Source organism: Eutrigla gurnardus, assembly GCF_963514095.1.
Source record: "Eutrigla gurnardus genome assembly, chromosome: 3".
In the NCBI taxonomy this organism is placed as follows: Eukaryota; Metazoa; Chordata; class Actinopteri; order Perciformes; family Triglidae; genus Eutrigla; species Eutrigla gurnardus.
Window position 1 is genome coordinate 21918939 of NC_139917.1, and position 25017 is coordinate 21943955.

A 25017-nucleotide genomic window follows, 5' to 3' on the forward strand; every position below is an offset into this window, starting at 1 on the left:
GACAAACCACATGGGATTTCACTAGTCCTTTAAAGTCTGCTGCCTCTGGGAACCACTCTTCTCCGTGCAACATTTTAGTATTCAAGGGATACGTGACTGGGGAGGTAACCAATGCTGTTACATTCCGCCCGTCTCCTCCTGGTTGTTATTTCTGTTGATGCTTTGCGGGAGGAAAAAAAAGGATTTTTTTTTTTTAAATCAAGTGATAATAATTGATCACAGATATTCCTTTTTTTTTTTTTTTACATTTGTGGATTTCTTTCCCTTCTATTGGTGATTCCCCCACATTGCAACATTTTTTTTTGTAAAGATGTCTTTTACTGAATTCATTTTTCTTTTTTTTATTTTAACACATAAAAGCATCACAACAACAATATACAAATTCTTAGTAATCTTTAAAACCAAAACACATTTACACATGCAACAATAGGGTTTTAAGACAATGAGTAACTTATTGAATAATTTTGTTTTTGGAATGTGTCAACATTACTTTTCAGGAGACAGGACTGTCGTTTGCTCTGAAGGAACAAAGTCCAGACTATCTCTTAGCTCCAGAACAACATCTGATATGTCAAATATGTATAGTGTATTGTAATTAATTCTAAATTTGAATGTTTTCAACATAACATACAATTCCATTACTGGCATTACTCTCTACCTTTGAGACGGTTACAACCTTAAGTGAAAGAAAGAGGTTTGATGACCTTCGCGATTTTGTTAAAAAAAAAAAAAATGTTCTTTGAGAATATGACCTCCAGACAGCAGTCTGACTCATAAGCGTCTGGTGCTATCACAATCAAATGATGCCCGTTTTGAAAAGTAGCGCAACTCACCACACAAGACAATGTGCCCTGTTCAGCAGTGAGTCCACTCATGTGAGGAAACACATCAACAAGTCCATCACAGAAGCATCGCTGGCATCCTTCCCTTCGTCATTCTCAACCAGACGCCTCACACTGCCAGCGACGCCGTTTAAAAAATAGGATTTTCAGAAGAAATAAAATACAAAACTAGAAGGTGATTCAGTTTGAAAATAATTCAAAGTAAATGAAAGTTTGAAGAATAATCAACAGAATAGATTATTGCTCCAGAGTAAAAGTGTGTTGTTTGTTATATTATCAATCCTTGTGGCCTCTTCGGTTCGACGGAATCAGTATGATTGTATGATTGTCTGTTTGAGTCCTTTACATAGGATTGGCTGTAAACCTACAGCCACAACACTGAAAACACATTCATAGACACCAAAAATATACATTATGATACTGCCAAAAGGTACAATAATTACACAGAAAAGGAAATTACAGAGTTAAAACAACACCTTTATGTTTTTCGTTTATCTTTTTGTCTGTCCACTTTTCTTCTCTCCTTCTCCCCAAAATGTGTTGGGCACATCAGGCTTTGTGCACCCATCAAGTGCTCTTGGCAGAGAGTCAAGAGTCCCACCTGCCCTCCTGCGGCTGGATGGGGCAGCCGTGGTTCACCTCTCTAAAAGAACCACCGAAAAGCTTCGCCGCTGCTGACCGGCGTCCTCTGTAGGAGACAAAATGTGAAGGACACGTCAGTTTGCATTTCAAGGTCATGCCATTGTCATGTCTATGTGAAATGACAAAAAAGTAGACATCCAATCAGAAATGACAGACACGTTTGGAAGCCAATAATCAGTAATATTAGAATTATATAACAGCGGTTTGAAATAGCACGGACATGAAATGAATTAAAAAAAAACAAAAAAACAGAACGATACTTAAACCAGTTATAAAGCCCGACCACCAAACCAAGTATTTCATCAAAGAGCCAGCCAAGGTGATTACATCCACGTCCCACCCACACCCAAATAATCATTACGCTGGATGAAATATTCAATACAAATTCCCAAGAAGCAACAATGAGGCATTTAATTACTGCGAGCTCCAGCCGCAGTGAGGGGGAACAGTGCATCATTTCAATTTGAGCCCGCGCCAGCAGCTGCACCTCCTCCTCCTCCTCCCCAAAACCTCTATGCCAGAGTGACAGCCTCTCCTTTCCCAAACTCATTTGGAAGTCAAAGACATAAAATACTGGTCTCCCACCAATCCCCATGACCAATTAGCACATTTTTTGATTATTTTTTTTTCTCTCGTGCTGTTGACAGGGGGTGGGGGTGGTGGGGTGGGGGGATAGTGCATAATCACAACTAAAATCATTTTAGTCTGAGTGGAGGGTAATTTGACATTTTAATACCAAGTGTCATCAGTGGCTCCTTAAAGGCATGCTGATGAGAGCTTTAGCAGCAGACTCCTACATGCCGGCTTATAATGTTTATGGACCACACGTAAACGTTATTTACAGTGGAGAGTAAAGATGGGCAAACATTTAGCATTCACGTACATTCACTCTCGGTCCAAAAGTATATGATTATATGTCACTATTTCACACAATTATGTTGCTCGAACGCACAATTCAAAGCATTGTAATTAAAAAAAAAAAAAAAAGATTTTTTCACAAAAACCAAAACGCTGCAGATGTTCTGGTCACAGCCTCTCAAAGACAAAGACGTCCTGCTTTTTTGTGATCTCATACAGGAAACTGAGCATCTTCGGTTTAGATCCGACAAAACAAGCATTTTGAGGATGTGACCTTGGGCTCTGGCAACTAGTGATTTACGTTACATTTTTCACAATTTCGTGAGAGTTCACATAATGAAAATAATCATAAGTTGCAGCCCTATATTTTAGTGGAACACAATCGATTAAAATGAACATCAGTATTATTTACACATATTTGCCATATAGCAATTGTCATATATAGATATTAGAAAACTATTCTTATCACTATTGTGATGGTTGTTCCAGCTATATCATTCAGCCCAAGTATATGTTTGGTAGGGTCAGTATGTAAGTTAGTAATACTTAAAAAAGTGGTCAAAAGTGTTTATTAAGCCAGCAGTAACAACATCAATGAATCTTCCAGTGATTAGATATAAAACAACAGATGATGCCTTCATGATCAACAGTTTCGGACATACTTCCTAAACCATAAAGATCAGGTGCTGCTTCACCATCACACTACTTTTGGGCACATACATTCCTTCCTGTGTGTACTGTAGCAACCATTTACCATCTTTTCACACCACATTAAACAATTACTATTATCCTCCCAAGTGAATAATGGAGGGACCTGGAACAGCAGGATACCATCATCACCAATTTAAAGCCATGGAGGAAATGAAACACCATCATGTGTTGAAGGGTCAGGACGCTCTCACAGATCTGATGTTTTCTTCTTTTTTTTTTTTTTGTTGCTTAATTGGAATGAGCTGATGCCTGCTCCCTTATTATGTCATTGTAACTCTATTAATTGCGTATTATCATTTCGCGAAGCAGTCGGACTTTGATGAATACGTTTTCGTGTCATTTCTGCATTTTGTGATATTTGATAGTGAGGCAGCCGAAAGGATGAGTGGGAAAGAAAGGTGCCAGATTTCACCATGGTCACAGTGACTTTTCAAATCGCCTGAACCACCAGAAACCATTGAGAAATATTCCATTTGTGTTTTACTGATCAAATAAAATTGTAATGACGTTACATTGCCATTTTACCAGACATTTCTGAAACTAATTGATGCAAAAAGACGTGAAGCCCGGAAGACAACGAGACTAATCTGCAGTTTAGCACATTTAAAGTTTACAGGGGAATCTCAACAATGTCATTAAAAAAAGAGATCTTCAAAAATGTTCTATGAAACATATGAACTCTATGACTTCCTGTTGAGGGACAGGGAAGAGTGCAACAGGCATGTATACTTCACATGTTCTGGATATGGTGGGCACTTTCAGCCTTAAGCTCTGCTCTCTTGGTGTAGGATGTGATGCTCTAAGAGCTGAGGAGAGAAAGGGGAGGTGAGAATGTTTATCTTGATCCATATTCTCACATTGATCAGTCCCCGGTGGAAGTGCGGCTCGCCAGAGACAATAATGACCCTGATCTGGGCACTCGGCATGTCTCTGTTTTGTTAAGTTCCCGCGTTATCGACCCAGTGGGGCTCTTGAGTGCTGCTTGGATTCACTCCCGGGCCTCCTCGCCTCGGCACACTGCAGTGACCAGGCACAAAGAAGGCTCAATTAGCACTGCTCTGCGTTGTCTGCTCCCCCACCTGCATGCGCCTTCAAAATCACTCCATCAACCGCCAGGGAGAGTGAGGGAGAAAAGATACAGGAATAGAGAAACAACAGGGAGGAAGGGAGAGATGGGGAGGGATAAAAAAAAAAAAGGATAAAGGGAGAAGGAGGGGAAAAGGGGAAGGTGGGGAGAAGGTAAGGGTTGATAGTGTTACACCAGGGACACGGAGGTTTCACCTCAAATCAAGACGCTGTGGCAGCAGCTCAGCCTCGCGTCAACGCCGCTGCCTCTGCAGCAGAGCATACATAACAGCCTGGCTACCACGGCACACCGAGGGGAAGACAATTTCCCGCTCTGGCAATGAATGCACACGACCGAGTATTGAACTGACGGGAGGGGGGTGGGGGGGGCGAGAGAGAGATTTCTCCAGACCTCAAATTAACCCCACCACACCACCACGGTAGGCAGCGTGTTCTAAATGTCTGCCGGTGGCTTTCTGTGATAACGACACAGCAGAGCTGACGTGCGGTGGAATAATTCCCCGTTGATTCTGGGGAGGCAGTGTGAGGTCTCTGGGCAGCCATGACACCCGCTGATTCTAACTGAACCTGGCAGGTGCAGTTAATGCCGAAGCCACGTAGTCAGCTGATTGAAATGAGGTGGGAGAAAGACAACGGCGACTAGGACGGGACACTGAATCCGAATCAAGCCGACCGGACTAAAGCCGCTTCTGTAAAGGCTGCGTGCACGCACATATACCTCCAACCGCAATCTTAAACATTCAGGTTAAGGCCAATCCTTCCCATTTCTTCCGCACGGATGACAAAAACACATCAACAGTCGTCAAACCTCCCCCAGCCCGCCCCGGCCCTGCCCCTCCTTTCCCCCGCAGCCTTGGCGTCACACTGAGCTGGGGCCGGAGATAAACCACTCAAGACGATGAGGATGATAATGGCAGACGCCGCAGCGCCTCAAAATTCAATCAGCACCGGGACGTCAATGCGGATGAGTGTAAAAGTGAAATATGCTCGCCGGCGTGTGTTAAAAGACGCCACACAGGGCTCGCAGAAACAACAACAGACGACGAAGGGGACGATGAGGGGAAAAAGGAAAGAGAGAGGGAGAAAGGGTGGGAAAAAAAACCAAGAAGAAGGGGAGAGAAAATGAAAATAATGTGTCTCTACTACTCTGCTTCCCGGCAGAATCCCACTGGCATTCTGAGCAGCCCTTCTTTAACCACAGACTGTGAATAAATTACCCTTTTGAACTTGGGGTGATTGCAAATGTGCCCCGGTTTCTCTTGAGACATGTCTGGCACTAACCCTCGGCTCTATGCTTCCAGCCAGCCTTGTCACAGAGCCCTCGCTCCCTCCCACGAACACACACACACACACACACACACACACACACGCATGACATCATAAAACTTTTAATTCACCATAATTGCAGGTGGATTTTTCCCCCCAGTGAACTACCCCTCCCTCTCTTTCTATCGAGGAATTCTCAAGAATCTCTTCATACATATTTTGAAAAAAGTGTGTTCGAGATGAGAAGAAATTGTGTAATTTGGCAGAAAAATCTGACTACAGATGGAACTGGATAGTAGCAGGGCAGCGATAGAAAGCAATGAGGAAGGGAGGAATTTCAGGGAGAGACAGTGGCACCGGGCAGGTTGAATAGCAGCCTGTGGGAGTGTGTGCTGATGTGTTTGAGAATGCTCATTATAGCACATGGCCCCATACATTACCCTGACAATAGCCATTATTTATTAATTTACAGACCGGGAACCAAGCCACTTTTCATAACCGCATCGCTTAGGATGCAGCACTGACAGGCTGCAAACAGGCCCCTTGATGCACAAACTGAGGCCTGACGCTGCTTTAGCTGTCTGGACGCTGCCTTTTTTTCTTTTCTTCAAACCATAATTACCAACACATTTCACACGGCATCCCGACTTCAAGTGGGATTTGTGTGTGAACCCAGGGCAACTGATTTTTTTTGTTTTTTTGCCACCGAAACCTTGCACCTTGCAACCGCCGAGTACATCTGACACCTCAGAACTACAGTCAGCAAAGTTACGTCTGTGATCATTTCAATACAAAATGACAACATACAGGGAAAAGCCTTTGATTAAAGTTTTAGGCAAAATAGTGGGGGAGGCAGACAAAACTGGGAAGAGACGGGGAGAGAGGGGTAAGCATGTTTCATCACAGTCGGGGAAGGGGGACTCTGGGAACCAGTCAAACATTCAGGGCCGATGTCCAGGTCTAAGGAAGAGGGAGGGGGGGGAAGTTTCAGCGGTGCAGTCAGCCTTATCTGATGTGTTATATATTGCCTGTCACTTTATTCTGCAAGAATATTGGGGCGTTGCCAAGCTCAAACCTGGAAGGTATAGCAATCCATCACCTCCACCGTTACAGGCGTTGGAGGGTGGGGGGTTGGAATCTCATCTGGGAGCTTGTAGCCAATATTCTAGCCACCCAATGCCGTTCATAAGAGGTACCTCTCCAAGGCCGCTATCACGGACGGACCACTCATCCAGTCATCCACAATGCCCCCAGTCCTGCATCGCAACACCGCAACACAAACACGCTCACGGCGCGGAGGCTTAAACCTTGAGCCTGCATATACACAATCATCAATAACATTAATACTGGTGATGGTGGATACGTATACTGGCTGTAATGGGAGTCGCTGTGCAGAAAGGATCCGCTTGCAATGTTTGTTAACGGTCGACGACAAATGTTAGCTCCAGTGTAATGAATACACCGATTAATGCAAGTGATTGACTCTTATTGGCAGGTCATTAAAAGTGCTTTAGTGGTAGTACAAACTACAGTAACACATATTGTACATCACACTGAATAAATCCATCTTAAATGATATATTATTATATTAAATCAATATTATAGGGCAGTCATTTATATATGTATTTTTTTTTATTTTTTTTTTTATTATTATTATTATTATTATTATTATTTATTTATTTTTTATATATATATATATATTTTTTTTGTCAGTTTTTGCTTGTCTTGGAGTTGAGGTATCCAGGAAAGTAACTTGAGTACATTTTCTCAAGTTTTATACTTACACATTGTAGTAACTTGTAGTAACACTTGAGTATTTCCATTATATGCTACTTTATAATTCTACCCCACTAAAATACAAAATAAAATATAACTTTTACCTCAACCAGTCTCATGCTATTTACACATTAGCAATAATAAATGTTCCAGAGGAGAATAGAATATGTGAAATGTGTGAGTTAGATGAAGTAGAGAGTGAGTCTCATTTCCTTTTATACTGCACAAAGTATGATGATTTGAGAGAGGTGTTATTTTATGAAATCTATGGACAAAACCCTGAAATATTTTGGTGCTCTGATGAACAGAAGCTGGAGTGGTTGTTTAATTTCAATGTGTTTAAAACGGCTAACTTTATTTCTCAAGCTTGGAAAAGAAGACAGATACATTTGTTTAATTAATTTTTGATGCGTTGTTGTTGTGCTGATTCAGTTGTGTTCTGGATCTGACTTGGTGGTTTCTTTCTCTTTTTTTTTTTTTTTTTTTTTGGTGTCTTGTAAGCCCATGTGGGCTGGGCATACAAAAGTATGCATGACACAATAATAAAAGTCATTCATTCATTCAATAATAATCCTGTAATATCATACATAATTATATTATGGTCACAGGAGGCAGTTTTCTTTTGATGCTTTGAGTACCTTTTGTTAAAAATGCATTAATATTTGTTACAGAGAAATCTTCCAGTCCTGACGATGTTACAGTTGATCAATCTCTCCCCTATTAAACATGATCTTCCTTTATTTTGTATTGGGACTAAAATGTACTTGTTGAGGAACGTCCATTGGAACAAGACGCACTTATGTCCATGTTATAAAAACAAATACTACTTCCTAACTGATCTTTTGTATTGATCCAAAAGTGCTGACTGCCAGCTGTGGTTTTAGTTAAACACTTAGCTCAGTTCAGTTCTCACAGTTATGAACCATAGAGATAGTAACTCCAAATCAAATCAGAAGTGTAAATCTAATTGCTCTCAAAATTGTCAGTTACTGTGTCTGTTCTCTTTAGTATTCCTCTTTATAATTTGTCAGCTTTAAATAACACTGAAAACTGTTTTTGCTTTTCTGAAAACACAAAAACAAATATTGCCAAATATTCCTTTTATTTGTATTGTGATATCTAAAACCTGTGGCGTGTAATTATACAAAGGTTGCCACCCACTTTAATTGCATCACAATCAATTTTCATGCAGGTGCCAGAAAAACTGGATTTGTGAATTTCCAGTTAAACTAATCTACTAGTGAGAATTTTAAATAGAGTGAGTTTGAAATAAGTATTCATCATCAATCAGTTAAAAATGTTTTCATCTACACCCTCCATTCAGATTCAACGTGAAATAAATAAATCTGTGTGGCCTATAATAGACAAGGTTGCCACAAAGGATGGGACGGTGTAAGATTTCACCGTGGATCGGGATTAATCCTGGTGAATTTTCATGATCAATAAAAATCACCTCACAAGTAAAAAAAAACTATCTAGCTCGCTATCATGGTCACCAACTGAAAAATAAATCAATAAAAATCAATAAAAAAAAACAACAAAAAAACAGATGCGCAACGTTGCCATATTTATGATTACTTTATTTAAAATTGTTTGTTTTTCCACTAAAAAGGATGTTCAATGAAAATAAAAACATATCTGTGATGAGTAAAAATAAATGTGTTTTAGTGCCATTTTAACAGTTTTCAGTATATTTTGATGATCATCAGTATAATTTCGTGAATCGCAATGATTTGGGCCAGCATAATTGTGAAAAGAAATTTTCATATTGTCCCATGCCTCCTTGACACAAAATGTGCAGTATATTGCGGACAACTTTTACAGCTCATATTCAGCACACTGTGTTAGATTTCCCACAGAGGCTGAGATATGACCAAATTAAGTTCAATACCATAAGCTATTTCTTCCCACTTCATTTTTCCTCCAAATAGCGGATGTTTTCAAAGAGCATAGAGCTATACAAAGAGCTCAAGAACACAAACGTCATGATAGCATTCCAATACTGCAATCCTACACGGCTACAATCTTTTAATACGAGGTCCTGCCTTGCTCCAGGCGTCTCTGAAAGCAAATCAAGCTAAGTGTATTGCGGATGTTTGTGAGTAATGAGGAATTTTTGAGTTTTTTGCTGACTCGGTACGGTTTGAAGTGGGGATGGAGGGATGAGGGGTGTATGATGGTGCGCTTAAGAGCTGTGCCAGGGAGAGGCGGGGTGGTCACAGGGGGGAGATTAGGCTGAGGGGCAGCGAAGGAAATCCAAATCCATCTCCATCTCAGAAACATCCTAAAGCAGATTACTTACTTCAGTGGGAAAGGAGGAGCGGGGGTAAAGAGAACGAGGAGCAGAGGAGCATGAGATGGATGAGGGAGCAGAGGAAGAGAGAGAGAGCAATTAGCATAGATGCAATTCTGGCACAGTCCTCTGACTTGATATTTGACCTTCTGCAAGAGTCTTGCCAAATATCGCCTGAGAAGCGCAGACGGACCATATGGCAAAGTGCTGCTGGAGGCTGAGTGCAGCGTGACTCCGAGCCTCCGTATGCTAATGGGGGAATGTAATTACAATGCGGTATTCCTGTAGGACGTATATTTTAGTAGCCCTCCATAGGAGTGGGTTTGCAGCGAGACGGGCCAAGGCTCAGTGGCTTCAGAAAATACACTTTTTATCAAACGCTGAGGGAGCCATTGAGAAGACGGTGAAATGGAACGAGCCCAGTATAACTGGGGCAGCGCTGCAATATGTCACTTCATGAGGAAGTCGGTATATGTTGATGGAAACGGTGAGATGTTTTAAACGGCACACTAAAAATCCACACTAAATCACGTTGTTCAACTTGAATCTGTCCTCCGGTCCCGCCCCCATCAGTGATGTCACAGCAGATGCTTTCGAATCGGCCGCCGACAGCAAAACTCCTGCTGAGCCAGTGACATCTCTGATTGGGGCGTGGCCTAAAGTCAAGACACTTAAAAGTTTCAAACCCCGACAGATTTCTGACTTATGTGGATCAATATGGATTTACCCTTCAAATCTTGGGATATTAAACAGCTTTTCCTGTCCAAAACTGATGTGAACTGTGTTGCCTGGTGTTATTAGATTGACAGGTGAAATCCAATCAGGAAACCTGGGAGAGCCAATAAACACAAAGCAACAAGATCCACTGCTGAAATCAAACATTATAAAGTATGCATCTGTACCACAATACCTGGTGTTTATATTGATGGAGGTTGAGTGATAACTTGAATAAAATACTTTTTTTTCAATCATATTTGCTGAAAACCACCACATCAGATGTTTTCAGAATCATATTTTTGTGAACTATTTATCTATATTGAAAGCGCCAAACTTATATCTGCAGTTTTGCACGTTATGAACCATAAATGTTTATAGCCTCCTCATTAATGCTAAATAAGGGATTTATAATAAAGTGCAGCCAATGTTTCAACCCAAACGTTATGCTTGTACTTAACATGCTGCTGCTAAATTGGGGGGAAGTATGCAAAATCATGTGATTTGTAGACCCAACCATCCATGCTGACCACCTCCATACACTCCTGTGCATACCAAGAATATTGCATTTATGTTGCCTTTAAGATGTATTTCGCAAAGCAAATTATTAAGTATTGGGGTTTAATATTCGCAAGCATCTTCATTAAAACCTGCTTCTGTGAATAACTAATGTTTATACTCCAAAGGGTTTTTTGTCCAGTAATTCATCAGCATTTGGAGCAACGGCAGAGAAAAGGCCCTAAAGATGCATATTTCCTTTTATTGTTTTTTTTTTTTTCACATTTTCTCAAAGGCTTTGATCATAACTAACTCGGTACCGAGTTACAACAATTTCACGCTATAAAACAGAACACTAGCTCGCACAGTGTGAGAGATATCTAGGCTAATAGGAGAGCGACTTTCTGCTGCTGGAATGGTGCTCAGACGCCGTGCCGCTTCCTTTTAGCATGCATGGAAAATCCCTGCCCACACAGACGGAGGCTGAGCCGACCCCGTAGGAGGACGCCGAGGCAGCACCCTTGGGTCAGAGGCTGCCGTCTGTAGCCCGGGATCACCTACCTGCTACTAAGTGCAACCGTGCCGGCCTCCATTTCAATTAGCCTCACCTAAGTACCCTTGTCCACGTGAAGCAATTTTACACCAGGCTGCTAGAAAGCTAACTCTGGGAGCAAGTCCTTTATGGGAGACAGCGGCGAAGCTTTCAGGTGCTGCGGAGATTTCAGGAAAAAACAAAACAAAGAGAAAGCGGTAGCGAGGTCAATTGCACTACGAGGCGGGAAATCAGAGGAGTGCGAGCGAGGAGATAGGCACGCGTGGCAGGATAGGAGCTGGGGGGGGGAGAGATGAGCAGGACACGCCTTTGAGTGTGTAGATACCTGAGGGATCTGGTATGGAAATCCCCAATTTCTCAGCCAAGTTGCAGCCCTTTGAACAGCGCAAGACGTCAGCGAGCACGGCGAGAAGCCATGTGGGTGTAACGAAGCGAGGGCTAAGCGAGGCAACATGCTGCCAGTTCTCTGAAATCTTAAATTGAAATGCAAAGTAGGAGCAGGCCTCCTTGTTTTGAGCAGATTTTTCAGCATCTGTGTGGGAGCCCTTAAACTCATAGGGTCTATATGCAAAGCTCTGCATATTTACTGTAAATCAACATAATATTTAGGTTAGGATTCAAAAATACCCACAGCCGAAGTTGAATCTTTAATTGCACTCGCGTAATGGAGACGAGTCCAGTCAATCTGTGCGTGGAATTCAGTACGTAACGACAATGTCAATTCTGACGATTTTGAATATGTACGACGAAATTTGCACCTGTCAAGTACAGTGCCTTTATTCTCTTTACTCTGCGCTACCTATTATATTTGTGAATATATAAGCAACAGATGTGACGTTGTTATTTTAAAATGTGCTCACTTGAACTGCAATATGTCAGCACAGGTTTAAGAATACTTAGGCAGGGTCAGCATGTTGGAGTTAAACAGTGGGGGATGCTTGATGTAAGATCCCAATTTTTTTTCTTTGGCAATGTGAGGTGACCCACAGTTGAAGCGTTTCCAAAGCTTGGATGGACCAAACTTTCTTGATTAAATTATCAGTACAAAGTGAGCAGTCGTGGCCTAAACATTTGGAGAAAAAAACAGGTATATTGTGAGTGGGAAGTTAAAGAAACTTGCCTTGGGCCTCATAAGCACCAGTGGTGCCTGTGAGCGATGCCCTTAAAACCAACTGCCCAGTGGAGTTGCTCAATGTGGTTGTACTGGGCAACTTCCAGGTGTGAATGTCAGCAATTGAGTGGGTGTTTTTTGCGAAAGAGAGCCGGGCTCTCGCTAAAACATCCCTGAATAAATTAAAGATAAAACTCAGGGTGGCAAGATGAGAAACTTCTACTGCTTCGGGACTATTCAAATAGAGCAAAAAAAAAAAAAAATCACAAAAAGAGGATCACAAATAGACTTTGCTTTGTTTTGAAGCTAGAATGATTATACACTGGTGTGGCTCTTTCTTTTATCCATGAATCTAGATTAATGTCTGTTTTCAGATAGGATTTGAACCTGTCCTCAGACAGGAGTTGGATCAATCAATCAATATATATACTATATACTCTATTGGAAAATCCAAGACTTTGCAGTGTTAATTTGTTTTAATTTAATTTAGCTGACATACACGTAGAAGCTCTCGGCGTGATTAAAAAAAAAGAAGAAGAAAGAAAAACAAGGATTAAAGTCATCTAGTTAAAGTCATGAGACTAATATTTGACTGGAAGGAACCTAAAACAAGAAATTGCACAAGTAGGCTTTAACTGGCAAGTTAAACTTGACAAAAACAAAAAAACAAGCGAGATATCGTCAAAAGCCAGCGGGCAATGTAATATGCTAAAGGGAGCATTTAAGACGGAGCTAATCCAAGCAGACTCGCCCGCTTAGTCATTCCAGCTCCGCGCTGATCAGACGGAGAAACCGGTCACCGTTTGTCAAAACACAGCTTGCACTCAGAGCAGATTGAAATCATTTCTTTTCTCAACATAACGCCACAGACGGATCTTTAGAGGAGTGACAACAAACAGCGAACAGCTCAATGGTTTATCATTCGCCGAGGACAAAGGGGGCTCTCCGCTCAGGAATGAAAATATCCACCTGATGTCATCAACCGGTGCATCATAAATCCTATCCTTCGCCTGGGGGCCACAGACTGACTTCACGCCTCTGTGACACTCTCTAACCCCAGGGTTTCTATCAGGGAAAAAAAACCTTGAAATATCTTTCTGGGCATGGTGTCAGATGCTTGCCATGAAATATTCATAATGTGAGAGCAGAGCCACAATAGAGGAGGTGGCAGCATGCGAGGATTTGACTTGCAGAAACTGAGACGCTTAAACCACATTGACCGATTTCTCCCATCACCCGTTGTCACTCACAAATTCACGTTCACGGCAGTTTTCTTGGCTGAATGGCACAAAGCCATCTGTCATTTACTGCCTTTAGACCTATAGATATAAACTCATTAGTGCATCGTGGTCCTGAGATTCTATGGCCCCGTATATTTTATTTCACTACAATCGGGTAAACAAAGAATGGAGTTTTCATTTTATTTTGCAGCTCACTATTGTAACCTGCATCAAGTTTCTTTACAATTTAAACGGCTCAAGCACCATTCTGATGTTTTTCTGTGCTTTAACTATTAATATTTTATACGGATACACATATATGTGGGAAAATACCAGATTTAACTATTCCACACAATTTGTGATTCAAACATAAGCAAAGAGCGCAGGAGCCACTAAACCAATATTTCATATCCTCATGCATAGTTCTGATTAGTTTAGCACCACACAAAAAGCTACATGTGATGCAAATGCAAATAAGGTTGTTTTTTTTGGCGGTTTGAATATTTCAACTCGAGCGAATAATACTGTGATGCAAAAACCTATCAGCGTTGGGATTCTCCTCCTGTCGTCACAAATGGAGACAAAACCTTTTGTCACATTAGTACAGAGACCGAACGGGACTTTCTGTATCAACAAGACTATGTTACAACATGGTCGCTGCCATATTTATGCCTAGATGACATTATTTTAGGTGTTAATGGAGCAGCTACAGTAGCCTACTTCCAATCGATCTAAACTCCATTCAGAAAACAAGCATTTTTAAAGTTGTTTGCTTATCGCCTCGCGATCAGACCTAACAAACCATGACTTTGGACTTTTTACAAATCGTTGCCATTATGTCGTTACTTCGGCATCATTTTTTATCAGTAAATTGCAATTAAATCACACAGAATAGTTTGTTTCAGGTTCGTACCACTGTAGTAAATCAACCAATGTGTGGCTTGTTATTCGCAGTGAATACAGCTCAGTTAAATTCACCGAGCACCTCTGGGTATTTCAGCCATGATTGATGAAACATTGTCGGTGTCTCGATGGAGGTAAGCCCCCACCCTCCTGGCGCATCTAGCCAGGGTGATGGGAATAAACACGAGTGATCCCGCGAATAAAAACTGATCCTTTGGTCAAACTCACGCAAGGCAAAGATTTATCGAGTGCTATTGTGATGGATTACCTGTTTCAAACCAGTTTCAAGTCTCAGCAAAGACGTAAAAAGTAGCTTCTTTGAGGGAAAGAAATCAATCCAAAAACTTTCAGCAATGATGGGATCAGGCCCCTAAATGATCTGGTTAGTGAATCGCTAGCATCAGGTTCATGTTAATGATGTCATCATCAAACTGATCATATTATTATATGATATTCTTCTTGTCTTACCAGGTAGCCAAAGAGTTGGATATCATAATTTCAGTCCACAAATGAAAGCAATGTACCAATGGAAATTAGACCGTTATATATAGACTGTATTGAAGAGTGTCACACTGGTCTGCCAAAGAAATGGGCCATCATTATATTCCTGTGTAGTTTACTGTTTTAAGGACATTTATTAATATAGATAATGCCAAATGGCTCGTATGATAAAGCAACAAAGGAAGAATGAATAAGCCAATTGAAAATGGGGAATGGTTCAAGACAAACTTTTCTAATCTGGCTCTGAATGTTACATCCGTTTCGTCCCTCCTTTTCCATTGGCCTTGTTGCACTTTACTCAATTAGGGCAATATTTATTTAATGGAAAGGGCTTTGTGCAAATTGTTGCATTAGAAGCAAAACATACAATGTGTGCAGAAATTTAAATAAATTGAGACTACCTCATTTTTATGGCGAACAAAAAAAAACCCTAACCACCTGGTCGCGATGCTCTGCGCTCATAGCAATCCCATGATGCATTTGCTGAAGACTTTTCTCTCACACTTTTTCATGCAGGCTCTCGGTAATGACGAGATACCTTTTAACTTCTCAGCCAGAGTCACCATCAATAATTGATTCTCATCTGTTTAAAATTTAAAGTGCCACACATTAACGTCCTCCCGCACCTGCTCTTTCACGCCGTCCATCCTCCGCTGGGCTGCTTTCTACCCCCATCTTTCTCTCTCTCCCTCTCCCTCCCCCTCCTCACGCTATAATACAGACAATGGCAATGAGTTTTCTTTCACCGCTCAACCAGGGATGTTAAATCAAACAGGGGCAGAGGAGGCGACAGACCACATAATGTAAGGCCATCGTCCAGACACCTCTGATTAAGCTTTGGCCTTAATTGGTGACAGTGGCAAAAACGATGAATTCTTTAACAGTGCCGTGTGGTGGTGCCTTTCCGAGCAGAGGCCCGAGGAGGACAGCTACTCGGTGCAAATGGAAGCTGACAGAAAATCCACACGGCACGACCAATCTAGGGGAAAAAAGGGCATGACAATGAATAAGGGGGCCCGTGCTCTTAAGTAGTTGAGGGTGGCTTGCAGGGAAGATGTGTATAATTAAGCGGTCTGCATCGTGGTTCAGATGGCAAAATCCTATTGCCTTGACAGGAGCTTAAGGTTGCCCTTTAGGTTGGGATGCGCGGCGGCATACGGCCTCATTTTTCTTTTCTTTTTTCGCACTCCTCCAGACCTCTGCGACCAAATTAATCTGCAGTTTTAAAGCTTGAATAAATCCAGTAAGTTAGAGATCTGCAGATCTTAAGACCGTCTGTCCCTCAGGCTTTTCCTTCGTCGTTTTTTTTTTATTTTTTATTTCTTTACCCCCCCTCTCTTTTGCCCACAGAGATTGGCTGGCAGCACTCAGTGTTATCTCAAGGGAGGCAAAGGTTGGGGGAGGGGGTGAAGGCCACAGATTTGTCCTTATCTATTCTGAGCACACCTAAAACAAATTAGACCTGGCTGCCGTTGCTTATTTGGCGCCCGTGCTGTCATTAAGGGGCCGAATCCAAGCTATTTTCCTCAAGGTCCTGCTTCCTACCATTTTGGGCCTTGTCTTTTATCACAATAGCAAAAGGTTTCTAGGCAGCCATGCCACCTTTTCATCTCACCCATTTCATGTAGTCATATCAACCCTACACAAAGAGCAGAGGGAGAGCGGGAGAGAAAGAACAGCCCCTTTACACCAGGATGCTGTTTTCTTGCACATGACTTGAAGCTGGCCTTTGACACGTGTTCATTGAAAGGAGGAATCGGTTCAATTAGATTTTTTTTGTTTTGCTCTTTTCCTGCCTTTTCCACACAAATGGAAGCGTCTTTGTTGTCGTTTTGCCGATTTTGCTTCGTCTTTGCAGTAATACGAACGTCAAAAATAGAAGCGCTGTTTAAATTGAAGTCTTCCTGTCAATATAGTCAACAACCCAGCGGGCTCTTGAAATCTTCTGATGTATGATTATGTTTCTGTCAGATTGTATAGTTAAGGAGGATGTTGTTTTAGACGTCCTGATGGAAAGTCTGCATTATTGAGTCATTCACAAGCAAAACCCTTGAAACAAACATAAATTATACTCCTAGAGTTTACCTCCAAAATCTTGCTAGAAATGTTTTCAAAGACGGGTTGGATGTGTTAGAAAGTTTCCTGTAACATTTAACTACATTTCTTTTGTTGTTGTATTGATTAAAGGAAATGTCTGACTGCACAACACAGTGATAAACAGACACAAATGTATTTGACTTTTAATGAATATTGTGCTTAACTTGACTTCCGAGAGCCCTTTTATAAATATGTTAAGCTTACGAAGTCTTTGTTACTCCATTTTATGTCATATTGTTTCATCTCAGAATGTTAGCATTAACACTAGAGCTGTTTCACAGCCCCATACATTAACAACAAAATCACACTCACTGTGATAATGGTACTGGTGAAATGTGTATATGTATGTTTCGAACTGAAAAGAAAAATGCCTTTTTTAACACTTTTAGATCACATTCCCGTCATATTGTGCACCTATTTAACATTATGCTGAAAAGAAAATACAAAATAAAAAAAAACAATTTATTTGTATTTTTATATGAAAATCTAATATATTTTTCTCCCTGGCACACAAAATATGACGCATGCTTACATCAGCAAGTACCAACCAACTTCCGCCAAAAATATCACGACACCCATCCATCAATCAATCTGCAACTTGGGCTCTGCACAGAGCCACAGAAGGTGGTGAGCTCATCTTTCCAACGATCAAATCAAATTCCCCCAGACGTTATGTCCCGCCTGCTGATCCTGTTTCACTGGGAAATAGGTCACAGTACGGAAGCTGAAGACTCCTGGAATGCCGTTACAGCTCCACTTTCAGACGTCTCAGTGAGAGATTATTATAAAGTTAGGGTGACAACCTTAAAGAATATTTCCAAACTTATGTGACATGTATACAGTTCACACTTACATTTTTTTAATGAAGGAAACTCAACATTGGCCTCACTCGCCAATAAATCCAAACCAAACCAGTGTTTAATAAAAACCTGCGGAAATTAGAATGAACTTGTATCATAAACTTTGCAAAGATCCTTGTTAACCTCACTGTGGAGCTGCAGTGATAACATGTTTTCCTTTTTAAAGATTATAAGATTATTTTCGAAGCAAGGTGTTGCCATTAATCCACTTGTTGAATACCAAGTACCTTAGAACGCCTCAAGGCGTCCCAAGATAAATCTGAAGAGTCTCAAGACAATTAACGCAAAATTATGTTTAATTTCTCTTTCAATTCGTACAATTTTTTTTGCTTCTTTCTTGTGAGATACTTTCACCGCTTCAGGCATTTAAAGAAATCTTCCAAATGAAACGATCTGAGCTGAGAAAATCACCGTTTGGGTGAACCGCTCGCAAATCATGTCCACACCAAGGCAATGCGTGTCAGAGCGAGACGTTGCATCATTTTAACGGGCCTGCAGCCAAATAGATTAGGAAACGTACAGAACGCACGGCTGGCCTCACACCATGTGAATTTCAGTGCCACAGTGTTCATCACTCGGTTGAGCAACACAAACCTGGCGAGCGTAGGTTTTTACGCTCCCATCATTTAGGAATTTCCTCTGCAGAAATCAGCGAGGTTGAGGTAAACAGGTGAGGTAAACAGAGGTGAAGACGCAGCTTACACACATACACGTATTATTGCATTTGAAAGTTAATGAAGGACCTTTGAGCCATAGGAGCTCAAGCTACGCAAAGGTAACTGCTCGGGAAATGTTAGGTTAGATGAGATTCCTGTGCCAGACTAATCCGTCCTGGAGCCTGAGAGCAGCACAGAGACGGAGAGAGAGCGAGAGAGAGAGCGGAATCTGCTGCAGAACAGCACAGCAGTGACACAGGGCAATTCTCTAGGGCCTTGCATTAGCGCGCTAAATTAAAGGGGGTATTAGATTAAATTGGCTCTCCGATTTCAGGGGTGTGAGTAAAATTCTGATTTGCATTTTCCACCGCTGCTTAAGATATAATTAGTTCAGGGTGATTCCCATGTGGAAAACACTGACAGCCAAATCTAACTGGCTGCCAGTAGCTTATCGTCTCTTGCGAGGCAAAAGGTAAACTTGGCTCATGTTTGGTGTCTGAGTTTGTGTACATCTTCGCGCGAGAGCGTGCGTACGTGTTATCGTTTGCGTTCGGGCTGTAAATTCTCCTTTTAAACCTTCTTCAGCACCTCGTTTCTCACACTTCAAAACCTGAGCGGCCGTTACCACCGACAAGGTGGGAGAAGAAGAAAAAAAAGCACGCCTTGTTAATGAACGTATAAAAGTTTTGCCGACGCAAGAGCACAACTTTACACCTTTAAGGCGCCTTTAAACTCGAGCCCATTTCCGCAGCAGAAGGTGCGCCTGTAATTACGGATGCGGAGTCGAAAATAACAATTATAGTCGGAGAAGTCCATAATATGAATTACTGAACTCGGTGGAGGAGCTTTTAAAAGCAAGTGTGGATTTGTTTGAGGGGTTTTCACACCCTTGGTAATTCTAACCGTCTTTGCAAATGGATGTTTTCAAAAAGTGAGTCTACCCATGCATTATGAATGTGAGGCCAGCTTCCTCGACACCTGTTTGGGGACGGCGGTCGGAACACGACGTGTGTCGACATTAAACGAGCTTCCGGCTTCCGCTACTACGGTTTACGCATCCAACCTGTAACCCATGGTCCACCGCTTTGTTTAACCTCTTCCACCTTGGTTTCCTGCAACCTGACCCTCATGAGCGTCATAGTTTTCCACACTGTGTGAAAACTCTCCCATATACTCTGCTTGTTCCAACACTCAATTTAAGCTTTATTAAATTAAATATGACTATGGTTTTTTTTATGGCTGCACCCAAATTGAAATAACCTTCATTTTACACTACACAAATCATTTTATGATCAAGTCATTTAATTTGTCTTAAATGTGAGTCCTAAAAGTCCAATTTTCTTAAAGCAATTGAAATATAGTGAATATTTTTTTATTTCCTCTCCAATGTAAATCACCTTCTTTTGAGTCGTTTCTCAAATACCTTTTTCCTCATTCTGGTGCACCAACCTATCTCATTCATTTTTTTATTTCAAGACAGACTAATTCAGATTTTTTGCCATGTATGAATGTTTTTGCCAAAATGTATCTCGATATTAACTTTTTGATCTTAATCCTGAAGTAAATTCAAGCTCTCTAGGTTTGAGCAGTGCTTGTCAAAATAAAGTGTATTTATATGACCCTCTATTGTGGGTTAAAAGGTTTATTCAACTTATTTAGCGATTTCTGTTTCAGTTGCGTGGAAACGTGTTTGATGCTTGGACCTCCTGTCAAAATAATTAAAAGTTACTAAGATGTGAATCAGTGATATTAGCTGTGGGTGCCATTCTGTAAAACCAGCATTGAACAGAGAGAAATTCCCCATGTAGTATTAGATTGTGGTGTACATAAGACATAAATGATGAGACTCAAATGAATAAATAACGACATGTTATGTCACATTGAGCTAGTCAACACTGCTGGATGACCAATGAGCTGTAACATTTGATTTCAGGTGCAATCTCAATCTGTTTATAATCCATAAATCCATAATCTCCTGATCACTACAAAGCAGCAGGCACAGGCCAGAGGGATATTTACATTATAAAACATAAGAGAAGCACAGTTGGATAAACTGAAACACGCATCAGCAAAAATGAACATTTACATTAAAAAAATCATGAATTCAAACCAGAATCCGACACTCTCATGGCACAGATTCATAATGAACAAAGGAATCCATACATGCTTTTTTTCCCCTCCATGAGTGGATTAGGTAATATTTTATAATTAACCTCTTTTTCCCTCTCTATGTAATCACTTAATTAATGAGCAAATCATCAGGCCCTCAGGTTGCATTTGTTGGTGACTCAACCATACGAGCTCATGTTAAGTCAGTGAGCGAGTTCAAACTCTCAGGGAAAGGAGAACCACATTTAACTTAACATATTCTGCATTCGCTCTGATAACGAAATGTCAGCTACTAAATCAATCAATTAAAATGAAGCTTTAAAAATACCCCTGCCCTCCGATTGTGTCCTAATGAAGCCGCTTGTCAATTAAGCCAGTGCTTAATATCTTTTCCCTTTCACAATATTTTTTTTTCACACTCTACACCCTTCTTGATATGTATCATGCCCCATATTGCTCCATAATTGGCCATAATGAGACAACCATATAAAATAATTTTATCTTAGCCCAACTATGCACAGTCCATTCATACAGGAAGAGGGGGAGAGGATGAGCCTGGGTGTTTGACTCCCCTCCCCACACAAAACTTGGGGTATGTTTTGAGAAACGGCATCAGCAGCCCTGCCATCACTCTCACCATCTCTTGGTGGTCGGAGGCTGAGGCTTTGTGGGATATTGATTCTCCCCATCCAGAGACGGTTTCCATAATTGGTTAAAATGACCGGGTGCAGAGAGGGATGGCTCTCTGCTGAAAACCATTTCCCAGCCCTGCTTGGAGCTGAGCCAAGCTCGGGGTTGTTCGGATGCGTTCCAGCCCAGCCTGACTGGCAGCAATTAGGGGTGTCTGAGCCAAGCTCAGCTTGCGCTCCACACAAACACCCCTAATTACTGCCAATTAGGCTAGGCGGGTAGGCAGATTTGAGAAGCCGGGGGGATGTTCAGGCATGGGTGGGCATGGAAACAATTTTCAAGGGCTTAGAACGTGACTGGATGAAAAGGTTAATGCTTTGGAGTGCAAGGGGATAATAACAAAAGAAGGGGAAGCAGAGCCCCGGTTCTCACCTCCAGCGACGAGCCTGGCTTCTTCTTCAGCTCCTCGCATTTCCTAAATTTGCAGATCTGGTGGCCCGTTTTGCGGTTCCGACAACTGCTGCAGACACCACAGTTGATTAGCCGCCTGCAGGGTGCACAGACCCCACACCTTTTCCTTTTCTTCTTCGCTGGGTTTCCACTGGATACCGAGGAATTATTCTGTGGGCAGTCTGCCAGATTGGCAATTTGAAACGCACTGTCTGTAACGGCTGCTGAGGCTGCGGGGGAGTGAAGGGCTGTCATGACGATGACCCCGGGAGGTAATGAGATGCCCCCTAAAGCCGGGATAGCGGAAAAAGTTCCAACGCGTTCTGGGAGATTCATTATCTCTGCTTCAGCAGCGCCGCATTTCAGCTTGTTCATGCATTCTCCTGCTAAAGGTCTGCAGTGTTCGGGGGATAAGGTAGAGAGGAAATTATTATTTGCCATTTGCAGCGTCTCTGGCGGCACGCCAGGCTTCCCCGGCCTCTGGGAGTCATTTCTATGCATGCTGGTCCTATTAGGGTTTATTGCCGCTGATTTCCTTCCCCAGAGCATGGCGTTATCGCAGTTCCAAGGGGACATGCCAATTCTAGCACTGGGAAAAATGGGTGTTGTGATGCGGGCAATCTTAGCAGTCTGAGGAAATGCCCCATTGGTTTTATAAAAGTTTGCAAAAGACCTGTACCTTTCCATTTCTGCGTTATAATCCAAAAGCTGGCTTAATCCACCATCCTGAAGAATATCCTTTTGTAGAAGAGTCACATCTGCGTTCTGTCCGTTTTCAATACAAAGCGCACTGTTTATACTGGCCATGGCTGAGGAATGGTTGTCAATGTTCAGGAGAAGAGGGTGAGCTTACAGTGGCCTTTGTGGAACTGGAGCTGGTTACGAACAGTGTGTTACCATCCTGGTGTATCCTCTCCCGTGCTAAAAGCCAAAACAAAACAAAAAACAAACAAAAACAAAGAACAGTTACACATAAAAGACGCAAATGTTTTTCATTCTAATCACATTTCATTTCTCTGCTTCAACTTTTTCTCTGAAGATAACAGCTGAACATTTGAAGACTCTTCTGGCACATTGTTTACGCCCTGTGTTTTCTTTTTAACGCAACTATCACAAATGGTCAGAACTGATCTTCATCTGGTGACAATAACGTGATAGCTGTGACAGACCAACATGTCATTATTATAATGGGGGTGGTGGTGGTGGTGGGGGGGGGGAATTAGCATGCTTCACAAAAGATGCCACACTCAACATTTTTCAGATGTCTTGTCAAAGTAGTGCTACATATTTTTGAAGAAAGTCCAATCAGGTGCTTCACAGAATGAATAAATGCATTTTAATAGGACAATAGGATATTTCATCAAAACACAGAAATTGAATATTCAAGGAAAAGTTACAGGAGAGACCCACCAGGATTCAGACTACAACAACAGTGGCTGCAAACACACAGATTTTTACCTCAGGCCTGCAATATAAGCTCTTAAAAATAATCTGCTTTGGCTGCCGGGAGCAACATGGTTAAATATTTTCACATTTTTTCCTCTAATCCAAATAGTGGAGGTGGCCCATCCATGTAAACACGACTCGGTCCGGACTCTCAGGAGCACCTGGTTTCCATTCATGGCCGACTCTATTACATTTACTCAATGACGGCACAGATAGCCACCGGTGGATTTACATCCAGATCATGGACCAGACCAACTACAGTGTCCGCTGCCTCAGGATGGGATGTGTGTGTCTGTGCCTGTGTGTGTGTGTGTGTCCAAATGTCAATGTGTGTATGTGGCAGGGTGCTTCATTTTCCCTCTCTCTCCCCTCGCCCTCTCTCTCCCTCTCTCTCTCTCTCTCTCGCTCCACCAGTCTGTCTGGATTTGGTTTCCATAGATAAAAGCCCATTAGACACATCTCCCCCTACTTCCATTACCTTTTTCTGGGCTTTCTCTCTTAATTGCCAAAGCTGATCCATTGCTGGAACACTAAAGCATTTCAAATCACTTCCATGGTGCTACCCAGCAGCTGTCTCAAACACACAGAAAAAAAAGAAAGAAAAAAAAAAAAAGAATTATAAATATACACACATGGACCTGGAGAGATCCCACTAGGTGGTGATATAAAAGTCCTCATGTCCTAGCAGGTAAATCTCTCTCTCCCTCTCTCAATATTGTCGGTGTAACAACACACTTTCTTACATGTATTTAACTATCCAGCTTATTTTAAACAATTGTTTTTTTTTACACAAATGTGCCACCAAGAGTCCTATCCACCAGACCACCACCCAGGTTCAATGTCGATGTGGCATCCAAAACAACCCGCAGCCACCAGTAAACAAAAAAACCCTCCTCGGCTTAATGATCATCCCTCCTCAGGGTCATTATTACTTAATCAATTCACCCCTGGAGCGAAATACGCTGCCCAAAGGCAATCAAGTCACGGGCATTGATTTTCAGCCTGTAAACAAAGTTTAGAGAGACAGAAATGTTCAATACTTGCTGGAGAGAGACACACAGAGAGAGAGGAGGGAGAGAGAGGGGAAGGAAGGGAGGGAGAGAGAAAGGTGGAGAGTGCGAGGTGACTGAAGAAAGAAAAGTAAAAAAAAAAAAAAGAAGAAGAAGAAGCCACGTCCGATGACGAACCATTGTGCCGCTGCTGCACCGCGATGCCATTAATTACACTCGGTCTGCGCTGTAGACATTCAGATCAAAGGTCATGCATAGACAATCCGCAGAGTGCAATAGTGCAAAGAAAAGCCCGATAAAAATTAATCTGACATTGGCTGGCTCACTTCGCAACCGCGCGAGACACAAATCGGGACAAGAAAAAAGAAAAAGAAAAAAGGGGGGGGGGGGGGGGGGCACATGCAAGTGGACGGCAAAAAAATATGGACGGACACACACGGAGAGAGCGAGCGAGAGAGAGAGAGAGGGGGAGAGGGAGAGAGAGCATCACCTACCAGGTTCCCGTTGAGATGAGCTCCCGAGACGCTACCAGCCTGCGACCGTGTTCCAGCACATTACTGCGAAGCGATACGTGGGGGGATAATAATGCAAAGATGCGAGAAGACGCACAGACATAGGCTGCCGGAGGAGAGCAGGGCGTGCGTGTGTGCGCGCGCGTGCGAGCGAGCGAGCGGGCGAGCGTGTGCGTTCAGAGCGCTCAAAACAAAAGGACCATTTTTATCGACTTTCTTGTCACGTTAAAAAAAAAAAAAAAAAAAGGCTGGAAAGTGCATAAATAAGCCAAA

At 42.0% G+C, this 25017-nt stretch overlaps 1 protein-coding gene across 4 annotated transcripts; it reads right to left on the reverse strand.

The window, feature by feature from the left end:
* Positions 1 to 329: 329 nt before the first annotated feature.
* cxxc4 (CXXC finger 4) lies at positions 330 to 25017 on the reverse strand. Of its 4 annotated transcripts, none has more exons than XM_084005689.1 (3): positions 24727 to 25017; positions 21759 to 22697; positions 330 to 1530 (listed from the first exon to the last, which is right to left on the reverse strand). In XM_084005689.1, exons 2-3 carry the CDS (start codon positions 22581 to 22583, stop codon positions 1486 to 1488), a joined length of 870 nt encoding a protein of 289 aa, XP_083861815.1. In that variant the 5' UTR covers positions 22584 to 22697; positions 24727 to 25017; the 3' UTR covers positions 330 to 1485. The 4 variants fall into 4 exon arrangements, with proteins under 4 accessions (XP_083861815.1, XP_083861818.1, XP_083861816.1 ...); XM_084005692.1 differs by lacking the exon at positions 24727 to 25017 and adding an exon at positions 24410 to 24598; XM_084005690.1 differs by lacking the exon at positions 24727 to 25017 and adding an exon at positions 23701 to 23883.